We start from the raw sequence: 19,132 nt of genomic DNA, 5'->3' as shown, positions 1-19,132 counted from the left end.
GTATGTATACCGATTGAACTTCTCATTCCTGAGATTTCAATGCTTCTTCTCCAATCAGAGAAATGTAATTTGGCCGTCATCTTTGACATTAAAATAATGTATGATTTCAGGAAGGGAAAAGAAAGAGAATGGCAAAAGAGAGAGAGAGAGAGAAGGATTAAGGAGCAGACGATGAAAAAGAAGCAAAATACGAGAGGGATAGAGGGGATCGAGCGAGGAAGAGGAGGAAGAAGAAGAAGAAGAGGAGGAGGAAGAAGAAGAAGAGGAGGAAGAAAAAGAAGAAGAGAAGAAGAAGAAGAAGAAGGAGAAGGAGATGAAGAGGTGAATCAGTGAATGAAAAAAAGAAGAAGGATGAGGAGGGGAAAAAGAAGAATATCAAGGATGAGGAAGTGGAGGAAATTCATTTGTTTTAGTGAATCATTGGGCCGATCGCTCTCACTCTCTCTCTCTTTATTAAAGGTCAAGTCCACCCATGCAGAAAAATGTTAATTTGAATATATAGAAGAAAAAATATCAAATTATATCAGAATGCTATATCTGATATGCGCCGGGCTATAGTATGGGCAAGTTACTGGTCGCGCGAAGCAGACTGACGGGCTTCGCCCGCGCCCGTCAGTATAGTTTGCCCACTAGCCCGACACATATCGGATAGGCTGGCATATAATGCTGAAAATTTCATCAAAATCTGATTTCAAATAAGAAAACATGACATTTTAAACTTTCGCTTATTTTTCACAAAACAGTGATATGCACAACCAAGTGATGCGGATGAGACAGTCGATGATGTTCCTCTCTCACTATTTCTTTTGTTTTATATTGTTTGAATATTATATTTCAATTTTACAGATTTGACAATAAGGACCAACGCGACAGAGCCATATAATATTTTTTTTAAAAAGGCTAATTCCACATGTTTAGGGAGGAATTAATTAATGTTTCACTTGAAATCGAAGAGAAAATTTTCACATTTCACATTATAAAATACAAAAGAAACAGTGAATGGATGACGTAATCAGTCTCCTCATTTGCATACCGAAAAGGATATGCATATAACTGTTACTTGAAATTAATGGAAAATTTTAAATGTAATAACTTTCTTATTTTACATCCGTTTTTGATGAATTTTCAGTGTTATTGGTGTTGGATTTTTCTCTTTTTGTTCAAGCCAACGTTTGTTGGGGGTGGACTTGTCCTTTAATAATGCCTTCCTCCATAATGCGCCATTTGGCTGTCTGAATCGACTACCCCGACTGCGACTTCCCATTTAAAATGGTTGATTTCACAATTGTCGATCATGATCATCAACGTGCTCGATCTGGAATTCTCTTTGCGACATCTGTAATGAATGAGTTAACGTGCTTTGGATTTTCAATCGTCCGTTGCTCCGTTGCTTTATATGTTTTCCGGGGAAGAAACAATTACTATCATCACTCGCTTTACTATTTACCTATATAGCCTAATCAAGATAACGAGTGCATGCAAGGCGGATGCTTTCGGACATACCTTTCCGTCTCGAAAGGATCTGCTAATGTTCAGGTTGTAGCCGGAAAAGAAAGAGAAATAAATTGATAATGGGGAATCAGGTAGTTGAGGCCATACACCCAGGACATTTAAAGAAAAGTTGACAATTGCCAAACATCATAAAATCCCGGGCATAAAATTTGCTGTATCTTATCAAATATTTGTGCTATCATGCCGAATTTGATATTAAACAAATGAGTATGTCATGTCCCTTCATTACATTGCTTTGTCACCAGGAGTTGGAAAATATTTAGGTGTAATTTTTCCCAAAAAATCTTCATATTTGAGACAAATTAAAAATAAAAACTTGACAAAACATTTCATATTTGTGCTAGTTACTTCTCAACTCAAACATAATTATGATTGTACTTTTTGCACGAATATTACTTTTTCCCTCAAAGAACATTCCATCTAAAATATACGTTAATCCCAGCGGCATTCCAATCGTGTGAGCAGCCGATTTAAAAAATTCTCAAACCAAGATGAAACATGTGTACAAGTGCATGTATTAGAACTAATAAACCCTGAAAACAACCATTATTGAGAATGAAAAGCTAAAACTACAAGGCAAACCCCGAGTTTGTAAATAGGTGTCTTATAGACGCCTAAATACTACACATAATTGTTTCCGGTCACTTTATATTTCAATTTTTTAAGCACTAAATAATTATTTTCGAACGCGATTTTTTATGGGCTTCATTTTTGTTACAGTAACATATCACAGACACAGGCGACAAGTATGACCTTCTAGCTCAGATTTTTTAAAAGTCAAACCAATGTTAACCAATCACTTTAATACGCTCTTTTATTTGATACCAAATTCGTCATGTATAGTATTTATATTTTGAAGATATTTAAATTTTACTGTTTGGCAAGCGAACAAAATTTCACTGAATACCATGGGTGCATGTAAACTTTTGGCCTCAACTGTATGAGGCGACATACGGCAACATGCATGAACCATAAATTTGAGTCCCAAACTTGGGCCCAAACTGCTCCAACAGCCCTGGTGAGTGTTTCATAAAGCTGTTCGTAAGATACGAATGACTTTACGCGCGACTGGTGATCCTTTCTTGTGCTATGTGATAACCCCTGTATAACTGAGTCATGACCTAAGAACATGTTCCAGTCGTGCGTAAAATTGTTCGTAACTTTACGAACAGCTTTATGAAACACCCACCAGGAGGGTGTTTCATAAAGCTGTTCTTAAAGTTACGAACGACTTTACGCACGACTGGAACATGTTCTTAGGTATTACATAAAGATATCACATAGCATAAGAAAATGATCACCAGGCGCGCGTAAACATGTAAAGTCAGTCGTATCTTACGAACAGCTTTATGAAAAACCCACCAGGTTCCATTAGTATACAGCGCGTCCATAAAAAAAATGTCCCTCTGACATAGGGCTGAATTAATATCAATATATTACGAAGGGGGGGGCACTTACATTGACGAGTGGATACCATGGCGCGACCCAAAAAACACGTAAAAAGGATGTCTTTTTTTCAAGATGATAAGGGTGTCAAAAACACAAAAATAATGAAAAAAGGGTATCTATTTCGCTAGGAAAGCTAGGTGTTTAGGGTCAAATTTGCGGGGATGATATAACAAAATTAAAATGCTTGATAAAGGATGTCCTTTTTGCCCCAACCCTACGTGTTTGACACTCTAAAAAATGAAGTGCTGATTTGTCTAGTTCAATTTTATACGTGACGTATAAATGGCATTTCAATTCTGTTCGTGGTTATGATAATTATTTATTCCATATGCTTAGCGTATCGATGGAGATACAAAAACAAATTGAAAGCAGGTGAAATGTACCCTTGCACAATGAATTAGGCATTATTCAAATATATTACATAGGCTATGTAGATTCGAATCAGTGATAGGTCAACACGCCATCACGTGACCATAGCTGCCAGGATCGCATTTGTTATATTCTAGGTTTTGACGTCACCTCAGGGAATATACTGCGTAGTATTTTCAATTGCGGCGTTATATCACCTAAGGTGACGTCACTCGCTGCATACAAGTTGCGCAACAAGATAGTTTATTTCATGTACGCGCTAGTGTTAACGCGTCGATTGCATGAAGAACGCGCTTGATGTATTTTCAAAAAAAAAATCTATTATGACGTAGACGGATTAGAGCTGTAGCAAGAATTTCGCTCTTGAAACAGATGATGAATGCAATTTCTGATGGCGAATCCACATATACTATATAATATAACAGATATTGCCTGGTCTATCGTTTTAATAAATAACATTTCAACTCCCCTCCGAAGCTATATTTTTCCCTCGGGATAATATTTTCCCTCAGCGCTGCGCGCTTCGGGCAAAATATATTCCCTTGGGAAAAATATAACTCCATCGGGGAGAGGAAATGTTATATTCAAACTCTAGGTAGGCAATATCTGTATAATATCTCCCATTTCTTTTCTATCCCCCTCATCCCCCTCTTTCACCCACTCAGCCCACCCCCCCCCCCCCTCTTCTTTCTCATTCTCATCTCCTTCTTGCATTCCTCTACTTTTAAATATACAAGTATACACAAGACACCATATACAACTGACTGAAACACTTCATGTTTTGATTACAAAATATTATTTGTACATTCTATTATTTGTTTATCATGGCTTTTTACAGAACTCTATTTACATTTTTCGTAATGAGAACTGGGGTGGTATTCTGAGATCCATTTTATCTCAGATAAAATAAAATATTTTATCTCCGTTAAAATCATTAAGATAAAATACCCTTAAAATCTCTCCGAATTGGTATTCTGAGAACCATTTTATCTTCATTTTATCTCTGTAAGACACACCTATTTTTTAATCAATATCCAATTAGAAATGCGCTTTTATAGCTCTCTCATATCACTCAACCAATTAAAATCCATTCCGCCAGGAGGTGTGGCAAAGGGGTGAGATTGCGTCAATTTATTAACTTCAAATACGCTTGCACTATACGCTTACGCGTCTTTGCGGAGATTTCATTTTAACAAAAAGGACAATACTCTCATCTTTTTTCGAAGTCTTTATCGCATCTTTTCAAGCATCACTTCAAAGACAATATTAGTCAAGAAAAGTCTTATGAAATACTCTCTGATTATACAGGAACAACGTTAAGGTGTTATTCTCAATAAATATATAATTTTTCTTCATTGTCATGTCACCATTTGGGGTTAATTCACCTAGAAATACTGGTGAAATCAACGTCGCAGAGATAAAATAGCCTCTACCCTCTTTTAAGTTTATTTTATTTTTTCTTCAAAGTAACAGGGGCGCAAGCACATCATCTGCGTTGCAATGGCCAGATACGCGATGGGTATGTGTACGCAGGCATTGTTCTGTTGCGTATCATCTGTAGATATGCAAGATAAAATTTATACGCAAGATAAAATCTAAAATTTTATCTGAGAGATAAAATGTCATCTCAGAATACCAATTTTGTTTTAAGAGATAAAATAAAATATTTTAAAGATAAAATTACCTCAGAATACCACCCCTGGTCAAAAGGAGATAGTGACAGTGTTGTATGTTTTCTCCTCAACTGCATTATTGCTGATAAATATTCTAAGAAATATGTTTAATATTCATGTTAGTTTATCTTCCTATTAATTGGATCTTGTTAGAAGTGTGTATGAAATCATAATCAAGTTTGAATCGAACATTTTGTAAGAAAATTGAGAGATAAAGGATAAAGCAAGATTAACATAAATACACATGATAATTTGGTTAAAACAAGTTGAATAAAACAATGGAGAGTCAAGAAACCCTTCTTTTCTATAATTCATAAAATGATTTTGTTAAAAGATGTGAAATTGATGTCTTGAGAAAAAACATCATACCACAATCTTCCTGTCGGAGTAGAATAAAATACATATAGCTAATAAGAAACATTGTAAAACATGGATATCAAATTGGCAATAAAATTGGAAATAAATACTAAATATATAACAGCACATGTTTGAACTTGTAATAATAAACCATGATTCGAATACCATAACCCAACGCATGTTAAACCTCTATCCTGAAAAACTGCATGTACCGTATTGTGCAATAAAGTGATTACACTTTTTGGTACTTTATGCTGGCAAACTTTTATACATGTAATAATAAAAGGGATGATAAAAAGATTGCATACCAAAAGCATCAATTCTTAATTGATAGTAGCAACATGACACTGATCAAAACATATTCCTTTTCTAAGAAAAATTAAGGTTTTTAAAATAATTTTTTGAGAAAATGCAAGATAATAAGTACGAGTTCCTTATTAATAGCAGGGAAAAATTTTCTTCTCAAATTTGATTAGCATTTACAGTTGTGGGAGAAAAGCTTTCATACATGTTCATTACAGTCCTGTGAAAATAATTTCTACGCAAAGGAAATTTTGTGTAGCAGTCATAACAAGATGCGGAGCAAATTGCAATGCGATGGCTGGAAAACTATTCCGTCATCCCGGAAGGTTTTAATCAATGTTTGTCACCTTACATGACATCATTTTTAATGGCTAAGAAGCATGTTAGTTATTGTGGTAATTCCCTTATCATATACAGCCAATAATAAACTATCAATAGCAAAAATTTCCCATCAAGCACCTGGATGTGCTGTGAGGGGTACATCCTTGTGCAAACAACTATTCTCTGCTTCCCACCCAAAGGAACACATTGCTGAAATGGATCTATGACTGTGCAAGCAAATTTAAAATTTCCTAAGAATAAGGGGAAAAATGAAATCTGCACTTTCACAATCAGTGACCTGAGCTAGCTGGCTGTAAATGGTAGTGTTGATCAGTTTCTGCGCATACTGCTACCGGAAGTGCTTGTCCCAGCAAAATAAGATATCGAGAGTTGATATCGCCGAGTATCGGCCATACGAAATAAGGAGACTTTGTCAGATAAAACATCAGATGATTCCTTTCATTAACTGCTCCTGATGAATCACATTATTATTAACATTATTGTCAGTGGTTTGAACAAAATGCACATGCAACCAACTAAAATCTCAACTGACATCCAGCGATTGATTGCAGACCTTAGAGATGTGGAACCCAGAACGGCCCAGGTACAGGACCACTCTTTTCCCAAACGGCTTCAACGCACTCCCTGATATGAGCACAAGTGTCTCTACATTCTTTGCTTTTCAGCGAATATTCTGCATTTTGCTGATGCTGTTTCTGGGCAGCTTTGTCGAGCTGGCGCTCTTCTCCTTCTTGGTCTTGGGGTCAACGGCGAAGCACTTCCAGAGTCTCAGGGTTTCATCGGCAGCAGCAGAGACGACCGTTGTGCCATCAGGACTCATGGACATGTGGAGGATGCGTGAGGTGTGACCTGAAGCAAATATTGGAAAAATATCAAAATAAGAGCTCTCAGTTCTGGTTTTGAATTTGAATAATGGGGCAAACTATCTCAAAGTAATTGTGAAAGGCTGCTTATAATACATCTGAGAAAGCAGTGCCAAATCTAGGAGGGACATTTCCGGCCTGTGCCCCCCCCTTTTTTTGAGAGTCGGTCTATATTTTTAACGTAAATATGTCCTTCATACACAAGTAAGGACTTTTCTTGCGTCAAATTTTCCCTGGGAAAATGTGCCCCCCCCGGGAAAAACATGGATCAGCCCCTACATGTATGAGAAAGGGAATTTGCTGTTAAAACAATAGGATCACTAAATGATAACAAATCGACTCAACAACACATCTCACCATGTTGACATAATAACCCTGTTATAATAACCCTGGCAAGATAAAATCTCTCCACATCTCGTCAAGTTGATGGCACTTTAAAGCTTTTGTAAACAAGGTATATGATGCTATTTGATAAAAAAAATGTCATTTCTCCTAGGTATTTTGCAACAAGCCATAAACAAAAAATAATTCTCTTGCAACCGTGACATTTCATATATTGCCTCCTTTCCCACTCACTTTCCTGACTTTTGTTTTGCCAAATCTGAACAAGGAAACGCAACAAGGAAACAAAATTATACTTTCATTATGCTTAAAAACATATTATCTTACTTTTCTTTTTTATATTATCTTTTTTTTTTGCTTTCTTAAAAGTGCGTACATGTAACTGCCCTTTTAGTTTCCATAACTTGGAAATCACACTTGGGAAGTAGGTCGTAATGGTAAACAAAACTTACTTGCCCTTCTGTAACTATAACCTAGTCCTGTAATTATAAAGGGCTCTGTGCATGAACTGTTGAAAAAGTCCTCGGAATCGAATTCACATTTCTTAGACGACCAAGGATAATATACTGTTGTTCTTTAATCTATAATTTATGGACTCTCTGGCCAGGAAGCTAGTGACATTTCCTCTACCTCTGATCTCTATTTCTCTTCTTTTCCTCTATTTTATTTTTCAACCTCATTCTTCATAATCACATTTTTTTATATAATCAATGATAACTACTATGGCGGGTTCTTGCATAGCAGTCTATCAGATATAATATTCCAGGTGGGTGATTCATAAAGCTGTTCTTGAGTAATGAACGACTTTACAAATGATTGGTGTTCCATTCACAGGCACTAAGTCAACATCATTGAAACAATGGTGTATATATCATTTATCACAAGGAGGGATCACCAGTTGTTAGCAAAGCCACCCATAAGTTACGAAAAGCCTTATGAATTGCCCACCAGGGTTGAGCGTAGCAAATGTAGATATATTCCTTCTAGGCAATGATCAGGGGAGTCATTTTCTTGTACAAAGGCATATGGGTAATGGTCATCACACACCATGCCCCCCCATGACAGAAATCTATGAAATCGCGTGACTCATGTCTTAATAAAGAACATTACTTCCGCAGCTAGATTTCTATTCTTGTACCATTTACTGTCTTTCTGCTGTGTTTGTGAAGAAGAAGAAAAGTGAACATGGTATTTCTGAAGAAATGTGGGATGTAGACTCACCTAGAAGTTCTGCTATTCTAACCATGGTGGGGTACTTCCATATGACCAGCTGGTTCTGGGCAAAGCCGTGGGCCGATATCAACTCCTTATGTTCTTTTGACCACAAGAGGGCGCAAACCTAATTAGGAAAGGGGACAGATAGGAAAAATTAGAAATGCCACTTCCAATGTCTGCTTAGTTGATACACTGGGTCTACATGCAGTTGGTCAACTTACCAGATAGTCTAATAACACTTGGGCTAAATACATTTGGTCTACTATCAGTTGGTCCTGTTGCTGAAGTAAAGTCTAATTCTCACTTATTCCAATTTTCAATCCCAAGATAGCCTAAGTTCAACATAGTCTACTACTCATTAAAACAAAATGGGAAAAGCATCACTGGAAATTAGACAAACAGGGGGATACTGGTATGTCTATTAGACCAACTAGTGGTGTCCTTGCTGTGAAATCATATTTTTGATGAATAAGTGACCATTAGGCTTGCAAAGCTCTGACCGTTCCTATATGACGTAAACGAATAGAATGATTGAGGTAGCACCTGAATCAGTGATTTTGATTCCGATCCTGGGTACCATTTCATAAAGATTTGTTATAACTGCAAATAAAATGCATGATTTCTGTAGCAAATCTATGATCAGCCAATCAGATTGAAGAATTTCACTGGCTTTTATCTAAGATTTCAAATTTATTATTGTAACAATTTTTATGTATCCCTGGACAAAGTTCAAACTATACAGTTAGACCAAACTCTAATGCACTACAAAAGATAAATTGAGGTATAACAGCTAGTGTTATGAATATATGTACCTTTTAGAATTACCATTGAAAGTAGTGTACATTTCAATATAAATAAGCCTATGATTTCATTCATGAAGTGAAAGTACCTGAATAACATGTAATATGTTTTGAGGAGAAAAGTACCATTTATTTGCTACATGGTAACATGACTATAGTGGTATATACGAGTAGAAAATAAGTGAATGTTCATTCAGTGAGCCTGTATCATATAACTACATAGCTCAAAGTGTTGCACAATGGGATTGGAACCATGCCAGATTGAAAAGCTTTTTTTAATGACTTTAAAGAAAATTGCCGAACCTGTGACTTGGTGTCGACACTGTTGAGGCAAGAACCGGTGTTGCTATTCCAGAATCTGATGTGTCTGTCAGCTGTCCCTCCTCCGCTGGCTAATACACTGGGTTGCCATGGACACCATGCTAGTGCCTATAGGAATAAAGAAAGGAAATAGATACAGGGAAACTTGCATACGTCGACCTTCCCTACGTTGTATATCAAAGATCGGATTGTCTTAGATCGGATTATGATACACATGTGTTGAATACTTGTCCTTAACTAAACTAATTGCTACAAATTATTTCTACTCAACCCATGATCATTCAAAAGCATTACTTATATACATACTAAAAAACAAAGCAGAGAAAATCATTTCAGGATGATCCTACATGTATGGGTTAGATATACATACTGGAATAGCTCCAGTTTTCTTGAGATCATTAAAGACACCTTACCTTGACTGCCGCCTGATGCTGGTTGAGTGTGTAAATGGGGACATTACAGGGCGTGGCTGAGAACGTGGGCCAGATATTGAGAAGGTTGTCGTTGCCACCGCTGGCCAGGTACCGCCCGTCGGGGGACCACTTGAGACCACATACTTCTTGGGTGTGGCCAGCCAGGGTACCGACATGGAATTGGGCCACACGCACATCATGGTGGTGGATGTTGCCGCTACGTGAACCACTGCATGATAAGGAAATCAAATACGAAAGAAAATGTTTGGTTCATTTACAGATTTAAAAAGGCTGAATAAATGGACTGGGAATGGAATGTGCATGTAGGACAAGAACAAGTGACCAGTTATATGTATCGTCATGCATAACTTGTGGTGCAAATCATTTGACTACGATACACAATATCAAACAAAACAGAATACTATTTCAACTTTATTTATTATCCACTTCCAAGAATTCCCCCCCCAAACAAAAAGGGGTGTCACTATCTATAGAGTTTATTGATAGGTTTCATTAATTTTTTCAAGGGTATGAATTTCATAAATGATTTGCTCAGATTGAAAGGTATCCCACACACTAGCTTTGATCATCTCAGAGAAAAAAATATAATGACCTGGGGCAAATTTCATGCAGATTTACAACTATTGTAAAGTTGCCATTATTGTACTTACAACAGAAACCCTGATTGTGACTGGCTGCTGAGCCCTGTTACCATGGTAGTTAGTAGTTACCATAATGGTAATGCTACAATAGTTGTAACTGTTTATGAAATGGGCATCAGGGTGGTGCAATTTGGGGCAGATGGCAGTGCTTCCATAATTTTTCAAGTAATGAAGAAAAACAAGAGAGAGAGAAAAAAAGAAAAGCAGACAGTTTGGCCAGGTAATTATACAATACCCCAGATTATTTTTTTTTACAAAAAAGATGGATTTTATATAAAACTCAGCACATATAAATCATCATGCCAACCCCACCCCCAAAACCTCTCATACACAGATGCTGCCCAAGAGTTGGACTTACCTGCTGAGGATGTAGGAATTCCACGAGAGTGAACCAACTCTTGCTGCATGTCCCTGCATACATCTTAACCTCTTAGCACTCTCTACATCCCAAAGCTATGTATGGATAAACAAGGACATCAAATCTTTTAATTTTTCATGGAGCTGTTTGTAGAGACAAAGACCCTGTCACATACTGTCTAGCAATACAGTCTGCTGAAGAATGAAGTTAAACATTCAATTTTTTTCTCACATGCTAGGGTTACCTGGCAATATGTGACAGAGCCTTCACATTGGAGATGACTTTTAGGCAAAGTTTACGCTACATACATTTGATTTGGATAAGTAAGGGAAAATAAAAGCAAATATAAATTTTAAATATAATATGTAAGATTTATTTTCTTAGCAATCCGGTAAAAAAATCACCACCATTTAATATCCACCACCATTATTCTTAGAAATTTAATCAACACAATGTGACTGCTGGAGGAAAATAAACTTGTATTCTCAGTCCTGGCAAGAAAAAAATATAATAAGTGTGAATTGCCCCCAAATTGTAAAAAAAAAAAAAAAAACAATCACACAGCATACCTGAACATCTCCAGAGCTCGTTCCCACGGCCAGGTAGTTGCCTTCTGTGATCCAGCTGACCGAGCTGATGTAGTCCTCTGGTCCCTCTAGCTGCATGAGTTGCTTGATGTCCCCACTGGCTGCGTTCCACAGATATACATTGTTAGCAAGGGCAACGGCAAGGTGGTTGTGACAGCTCCAGTCTAGCAAGTTGAGATCTAAAGGTATATGCATCAGAAATAGTAAAATAATACTTACAGGAGTGCATTCTTTTTGGCAATTATAGCACCCTTCAAAAGTATAATGCTCAAAGCACTTTACAACATAAAAATAAGAGAGTAATTCTAAGTACTCACAATGTTTAAAGAGGACAATAATTATTAGAGAGAAAATAAATAGGTTGTCAAGAGACTGGTGGTTTTGTGTAAGAAAGAGGGGGGGGGACCTTTAGATATTCCTGTAAAGACTCACGGCATACATATAATTGCCATTCACATACACATTTAAACCATGATTACACCCTTTTAATGTTTTTCATCACTGAGTACAATCCATATTTTAAAAATAAAAATTCCAAATACAAATCTGAAGTAGACCGAAAATTCATTTTACCCAGTTGTGGGCCCAGCAGCCACTGTGCAGCGCCTCCCATCTTTTAACATCTTTTTGGTCTGACACAGCCAACTATCCCATAATACCACAATATCCTGATATCATGCCAACTTCATGTCATGCACACAATGTTAGTAAGATCAAAAAATGTTATATTCGTTTCACTTTTCCTCCTCTCTTCTAATAATCCTTGCCAGCTCACTATATCTATGTGGAATTGATGGCATTTATAAGTGCAGTATAAGCTACTGAACTTAGGATATGCCCCCAGATTTCCTCAGGCCTTCATAGCTATTAAAGAGGTTTTCACTTACTAACTTTGATTTTATAGACTTGTTTGCGAAAGGATGGCATGGATTTAGAGAAATTGGAATTCAATGTGCAACAATCACAGTGGCCTCTTATCTCGTAGAGATATGACAAAAATTATGAAAAAACTGGTTTTCTACCAATGGGCAGGCAGTTCCTAGTACTTACAGTAGTCATCAAGCATGTCCGGGGCATCAAGAATGCGTTCAGGTTGTTGGGGTATATGTCTGACAGGCTTCTTGGTTGAACCGGGTGTCTTGTTATGAGAATACATCACCTTCAAGTTGTTCTGATAGCCTGAGAAAATAATGGATGATGATGAATTTCAAAAGTCCAAGGCTAGCATTTATACATAAACACCAATATAGAAGCTCGGTAACAAATGCAGTCATTAAAATGTGTGCATGCATGCATGCATAAATATTGTGCAATTTGTGAAAAAAAAAAACATTTTGTATATTTTCCAAGTGTTCTCCATTATCTCATTGCACACCCAAATTATGATTTTTTAGAGCATTAAAGACTAGACAATACAAAATTGATTTCAAGAAGATCTCACATTTATAGGGTGACGGATATGAAATTTTATGGAGTTTCCTGTAATCTATGATTTCTACACTTAACTGTTGCAATTGAAAATGTTATCAACAAGATTGGCAATTTCCTGGGAAATTTAGCTATCTTCCACCAAGGTGGGAAATAAAGGGTCAAAACTTAAGATGTACAGGGAGGTACAGGGAAATCTATCCTTGAGAAGCATATGGACAATACCTGAAAATAATCAAGTATGTATCGTACTGTTTCCATGCATTCAAACTATTTAACAATTTCCTTTAAAAAAAAAATAATTGAGGCAGTATTTGCTGTTATTCCCCACCAGTTTTTCCCACTCTGGCCATCCCTAGTGGGTGTTTCATAAAGCTGTTCGTAAGTTAAGAGTGACTTTAAGAACTGGTGATCCTTTCTTGTGTTAAATGGTAGGGGAAGGCGGGGTAAGTTGAGCGACAATCCCCTGGCAGGCCAATAATGAATGAGTCAGACATTGTGCAGGTGCCATGTATTGATGACCCATTACATAACCCTTAACACAACCATATTGTTTACAACTTTGAAACAAAAAGTACTTTTTTAGACGGAATAATACAAATTTCAGCCAAAAAAGTAAAAAAGGGTGTATTATAGGAGTGTTTTTTACCGACACACGTCTTTAGATATAATAAAGAAATAAGAACAATATTGTTAGTCCAGGTATGGATCTTCATTCTTGGCATAGTCTTTTAAATGAAGGATGCAAAAGAAATGTGTGGATGTGAAAATATTGCATTAAGTTCGGACTGGGGTACTGCCAACATGGGGCAAGTTGAGCCATGGTAATTCTTATAATGAAAAATGTAAAAAAAAAAATGAAAAGCCATTGATATGCAGGTAGAAAGATGTAAATTCACATGACAGTTCTTTTATGTTAGTATTTATAAAGAATTAGCAAGTGAAAAGACTTGAAATAAAAAGTTGACATGCTGCTTCTTCCCGCATACATTTTGTACACTGTTATTGTGGCTCAACTTACCCCAGAAGGTGGCACAACTTACCCCACATATGGGGCAAGTTGAGCCATTTGACATTGTTTTTTTCCAAAGGTCACAATGAATTTCAGTGTGGGGGTAGAAAATTATACATAGGTGAAAAATCAAATTTAAAGACAAGGTACGTAATACTACAATATTATTAGTCATATCAATTCTAACATGCAAAATGCAAAAAGTGTCACAACTTACCCCGCCTTCCCCTATATTCATTGCTGATGGTTTAGCATGTAAGGAAGGATCACCCGTCGTTCTTAACTTACGAACAACTTTATGAAATGGCCCCCTGGTTTTAAACCACTGATACATACCTTCAGGTGCACTGGGAGGCTTGTTCTTATAGCAGAGGATCTTGGCATTCATGAGATCGCCGTTCAGGTTCTCTGACATCGCCTTCTGATACTCCAGCTTGGAAGGGCTCATCAGGGATGGGTCGGTGTTCTCGCCCATGTTACAGGATTGATCATGGAGCTTGAAGTTACCCAGGTCAAAGTTGGTGGCACTCCTGTTGGGGATGAAGCGGTCTCCACCTGGGGTCCGTGTTGGGGTCTTGGATTTTCCTGTTGAAAATAAGTGATATGAAATGTATTGTTAGGACTATGCGATAGCTGATTTTGGGGTGTTCACTATCATAGAACTAGAATATTCCACATCAAAATCCATTTTAATCATAGAAATTGAAATAATAAGCATCTTGATGGCTAAATGTGATTTAGAACTACTAGCCATGCATGCTATGCATCATAGAATATCAAAATGAATTCTTTCTTTAGTAGACAAGAAGGTGCACCCAAATGCCATCCCCCTTTTTCTGCAACATACCCTGCACCTCTACACATTTATTCAACTTCTGATGACCAGGGAGCATTCCATATTTATAGTCAGTGATTTTCATAGACAATCGCAGTAAGCTGCTGAAATCAATGCATCTGATTGACTGAGAACAAATTAGTTAGTGAAAAAACTGACAATATGCTTCCTGAAGCATTCCCCAGATGTCAACAGCATGAAGGGTACAGTTTACAAGGTACCTTTTCCAGGTGTTTTTGATCTGATGGTTCCTCCAGGAGTCTTGGAAGGTGTTTTGGCGGCACTAAAAGATCTGTTAGACACCTTCATGGGAGACATGGAGCTGGTGTTGAGACTCTTGTTGAGACTCTTGTTCATGGATACATTCCCGCAGCCGTTGACTTCCTTGGCCTTCCTCTGCCACCTCATGTCGGGTCCGCCCGTCGGACCATCCAACTTGGTCAGCTTCTCTAGCTCGGTGTAGAAGTGAGACATGACTACCCGGACTTGGCTACAATGGAGAGATAATAAAGGACAACAAATTGAGATGGCAAACTTACTACATTCCACATGATTGGCTGAATTACAAAAAAGAATTACTACATTTATGAGCATCTCAACATCTCAAAATCAATAGGGATGGTCTTCTGTTGATATTTTATCATTTAGTTTAGGGCTAACTTCTTTTAAGTTTGGAAAGAAAGTAGAAATCTCGGGGGTGAAAGTTTAAGGTTTTTTTGGTGGTTTAGCAAATGAATAGGATTAGGAAGAAAGACCTTGCTTCGTTGACAGTAACCTTACGTTAGTAAATGATTTTTACTCTCTAGACAGTAGAGGCACACGGCCAATATGGGAGACTCTCTCCAATATTAAGGGAGACAATCTCCCATATTGGAGACTTGCTTTGAAAAAGAACAAAAGAAACAACACCAACAAAAGCATGATTTTTTTCCATCCAAACTTTTGTCCCACTGAGGTCAGAAGCCCATTTCATTTGTTTTGTGTGTGGATGACAACAAAAATCCTAATAAAAACAAAAGTAGATGGTGAAAAGGGGTAATATTTCATGAGGAATCTGCTTATCACATTTTTATCTGCCGCCAAGGTAATCCTTTAAAATTTAAGCAAATGTAGACCTAAAGGCTAAACAAAGAAAATTGGTCTCCCAAAGAAACTGGAGACTAGAGTAGAATCTACATGTATCTCTTAAATTTGATATATACCCAAATTCTTTATAAGTCTCTGATATTGGAGATAATCTCTCTCATGGTTAACCCAGGGAACTCCCGCCCGCATAGCGGGCGGGAGCCCAGGAGCTTACTGTGTAATTGACCATACTCACGGGACAAGGGTAGATTATGGTCAAAATATCTAGCAAGATAAATTATGAAAACAGAAATTATGCACTTACCACGATTATATGGATGATGGTCTAACGAGTGGCAACTAAAAGTTTTCTCCTTCTACCCCCGTCTCGAACGGCCATTTTTGTTATGAATTGTAACAAAATGGCCGATCGAAATGGGGGTAGAAGGAGAGAACTTTTCGTTTTTTGAGGTTCCAGTCTGTGCCAAGATGTCAGGAAAACTGCCACTCGTTAGACCTTCATCCATATAATCGTGGTAAGTGCATAATTTCTGTTTTCATAATTTATCTTGCTAGATATTTTGACCATAATCTACCCTTGTCCCGTGAGTATGGGCCCGGGGGGGTACTCAGTATATGATCCATAGTGGGTATGTGCCGCGGAGGGGACACCCATTTTCACACTCATATTTCCGTTCCAAGGCATAGCATTTCTGCCTTGTTGAGAAAAAGAACAGAGAAAGCCGCTCCAAGGCATAGCATTTTCTTCTTATTGAGAAAAAAAGAAGAGAGAAATCCGCTCCAAACAGTAGAGGCGCACGGCCAATATTGGAGGCTGTCTCCAATGTGGGAGATTATCTCCAATATCAGAGACTTTGTGAAGAATTTGGGTATCCAATTTCAGAGACAGTCTCCAGTTTTGGAGACCAATTTCCTTTGTTTACATTTGCTGGAAAAGGATTACCTTGGCGGGAAATAAAAATGTGATAAGCAGATTCCTCATGAAAAATTACCCCTTTTCACTGTCTACTTTAAAACTTCACTTTCTACTTTTGTTTTGATAAGGATTTTTGTTGTCAATCACACACAAAACAAATGGGCTTCTGACCTCAGTGAGTCAAAATTTGGGGTGGAAAAAATCATGCTTTTGATGGTGTTGTTTCTTTTGTCCTTTTGCAAAGCAAGTCTCCAATGTTGGAGATTGTCTCCCCTATTAGAGAGAGTCTCCCATATTGGCCGTGTGCCTCTACTGCCAAAGCTTCGCAAATTTTTCGTTACGCCGCTCCGAACGCATTGAATGAGCTGCAATTTTGGTGAAAAGCGGCCGCAAAGCTCCACAGCGGAGGCCGCGCTAGCTGCATCATGCACGCATGACCGTTCCATAGGGATGCATACGCACTCACATGCTGGCGATCGGTTCCAACTCCAAGGACCCCCGTTTTCACAAACATTTGTCGTTCTGAAGCCCGTTCCGAGGACCCTCCTTTTTACATTAAGCCCGCTCCAAGGCCCCCGTTTTTTGTCTCGCCCGCGGCACACCCCCACTACTTTTTTGGTCAAGTGCCCCCCCCCCCCCGGGAGTATGGGTCAGACAATACATGAGTTCCTGACCGCTACGGCGCGGGCCGGCGCTCCCTGGGTTATCTCATGCCATGGGAGAAAGTCTCCAATATTGGCCGTGCGCCTGTAGTAAGCCTCCTGGCCTGGCTACCCCCCCCCCTCCTCTCATCTAGCTGGTTGCTGCAGCTGCATGGTCGTTTCCACGCCAGCGCCCAGGGGCCCGTTTCCCAACACCTGGACAAGTTAGTCATATCTTTATCCACCAACCACGGAGTTAGTTCCAATCTTACTAAACCCGTTTCTCGAAAGGCTTCCTAACTAAAATACCTTGATATCGATATTATCGGTAAAAAGAGCAGACGAGACGTAGCCTTAGTCACAAAATAGCATAATTTTCAAAAAGAAAAATTATAACAAAATTGCAAATATTGTGATGAATTGGGAATTTCATCTTTTAAGAATAATAGCACAGGTATATTATGCATAGACCATGAAGACTTGAGCATTCAATTGCTGAGAAAATGGAATTATGAATAATTGATCTCGTGACTAAAAAATCACATGTGGACGTTGAGATGGGTACCCCCGGGATATCCAATTTTAATAGTTTACGAAAGTAAAACCATAACGGTTTTCGTTATAAAATGATGATTATAGTATTTACGATTCCAAACATCATCAAAATATAGCTTAACAATTTTCTTTTAAATCTTAGATACTGAAACTTACTATTTGACTATAAATTAGAGATATAATTTATCAAAATGTTAATAGGGGTCTGAAAACGACAAATACGGGTCCATTTCTGGATGGCCTGACGTGGTAGAATCTTTATCAAATAAATTATTTTACTATTTCAAAATGAATGGTTTTGTGGAGTATTACCAACAGTTTTTGTAGATTCTTTGTATTACCATGATCATAGAATGCATTATCCAACTTGTTTTTGATGTAATTTCAACATCTTTGATTGATTACGTAAGATTATAATTTTCACATTTCTCATGTTTCTAGGTACTTTTGCATGTCATTAACATAGTCTACCCACGTGATGCCACTAGTACGTCATTAAGAAAGAAGTTGTGACAGGTTCGGAGGTGTCATAAATATTTAGTGAGGTTGTTGTACCCGATCTTGGTAAAGAGGGCTTCGTGAAACGGTTAGCGGACAAGCAGCTCACTATCTCCGATTTAGTCAAGAAGTTAGACTTATGACGGTGTTGAGAAACGGGCCCCAGCTCAAGACGCTACTGACCCGGCGATAGATAAAGCGCGCTGCTCCTGTCCTGACTCTTTTTTTTTAAACAACCGACAAAAAAAATAGCATTATTAACAAGTAACTTGGAGTGGTTGGACAACTAAACAAATGCCAATTATTCTACAAACTTACCTCCACAGGATCAATAAATGAAGTGAAGAACGTCACTTGATAAATTGTTGTTTTTTCGGCACAGATAGCTGCTACATGTAGCTGTTGTTGTTACTTAGCTTTTTATCGTCGTTGGCGTGTTGTTTTCTTGTTTTGTGCATATGTGGGACATTTAAACCTGCCGCGCCGTGATTGGACAAACCATTCGTCGCTTGTAATTCGGCGCATTTTGATTGGACAGAGAAATGTTTGGTGTAGATAAGTATTTAATATGTATATAATTTTTAATTTATATTTT

The 19,132-nt window shown here is 37.8% G+C and overlaps 1 protein-coding gene across 1 annotated transcript; it reads right to left on the bottom strand.

Moving 5' to 3' along the window:
• Positions 1–5,373: 5,373 nt before the first annotated feature.
• On the bottom strand, positions 5,374–18,996 carry LOC121423460 (cell division cycle protein 20 homolog). Its single transcript, XM_041618801.1, has 10 exons — positions 18,856–18,996; positions 15,063–15,331; positions 14,343–14,591; positions 12,617–12,745; positions 11,549–11,745; positions 10,980–11,074; positions 9,960–10,188; positions 9,529–9,654; positions 8,432–8,549; positions 5,374–6,854 (listed from the first exon to the last, which is right to left on the bottom strand). Exons 2-10 carry the CDS (start codon positions 15,313–15,315, stop codon positions 6,667–6,669), a joined length of 1,584 nt encoding a protein of 527 aa, XP_041474735.1. The 5' UTR covers positions 15,316–15,331; positions 18,856–18,996; the 3' UTR covers positions 5,374–6,666.
• Between the last annotated feature and the right edge of the window lie 136 nt (positions 18,997–19,132).

The sequence above is a fragment of the Lytechinus variegatus genome, chromosome 11 (assembly GCF_018143015.1).
Source record: "Lytechinus variegatus isolate NC3 chromosome 11, Lvar_3.0, whole genome shotgun sequence".
Classification (NCBI taxonomy): domain Eukaryota; kingdom Metazoa; phylum Echinodermata; class Echinoidea; order Temnopleuroida; family Toxopneustidae; genus Lytechinus; species Lytechinus variegatus.
Note: the sequence above shows the minus strand (reverse complement) of the source record. Positions and strands in the feature narration are given on the sequence as shown.

What these genes read in the sequence shown, in the direction of transcription:
- LOC121423460 (XM_041618801.1), bottom strand. Translation starts at nt 15,315, where the DNA reads ATGTCTCACTTCTACACCGAGCTAGAGAAGCTGACCAAGTTGGATGGT. An exon ending in AGCATCAGGCGGCAGTCAAG is followed by an intron (nt 9,655 to 9,959) that starts GTAAGGTGTCTT and finishes TTATTCCTATAG; the next exon opens with GCACTAGCATGGTGTCCATG. An exon ending in TAGAATAGCAGAACTTCTAG is followed by an intron (nt 6,855 to 8,431) that starts GTGAGTCTACAT and finishes TATTTGCTTCAG; the next exon opens with GTCACACCTCACGCATCCTC.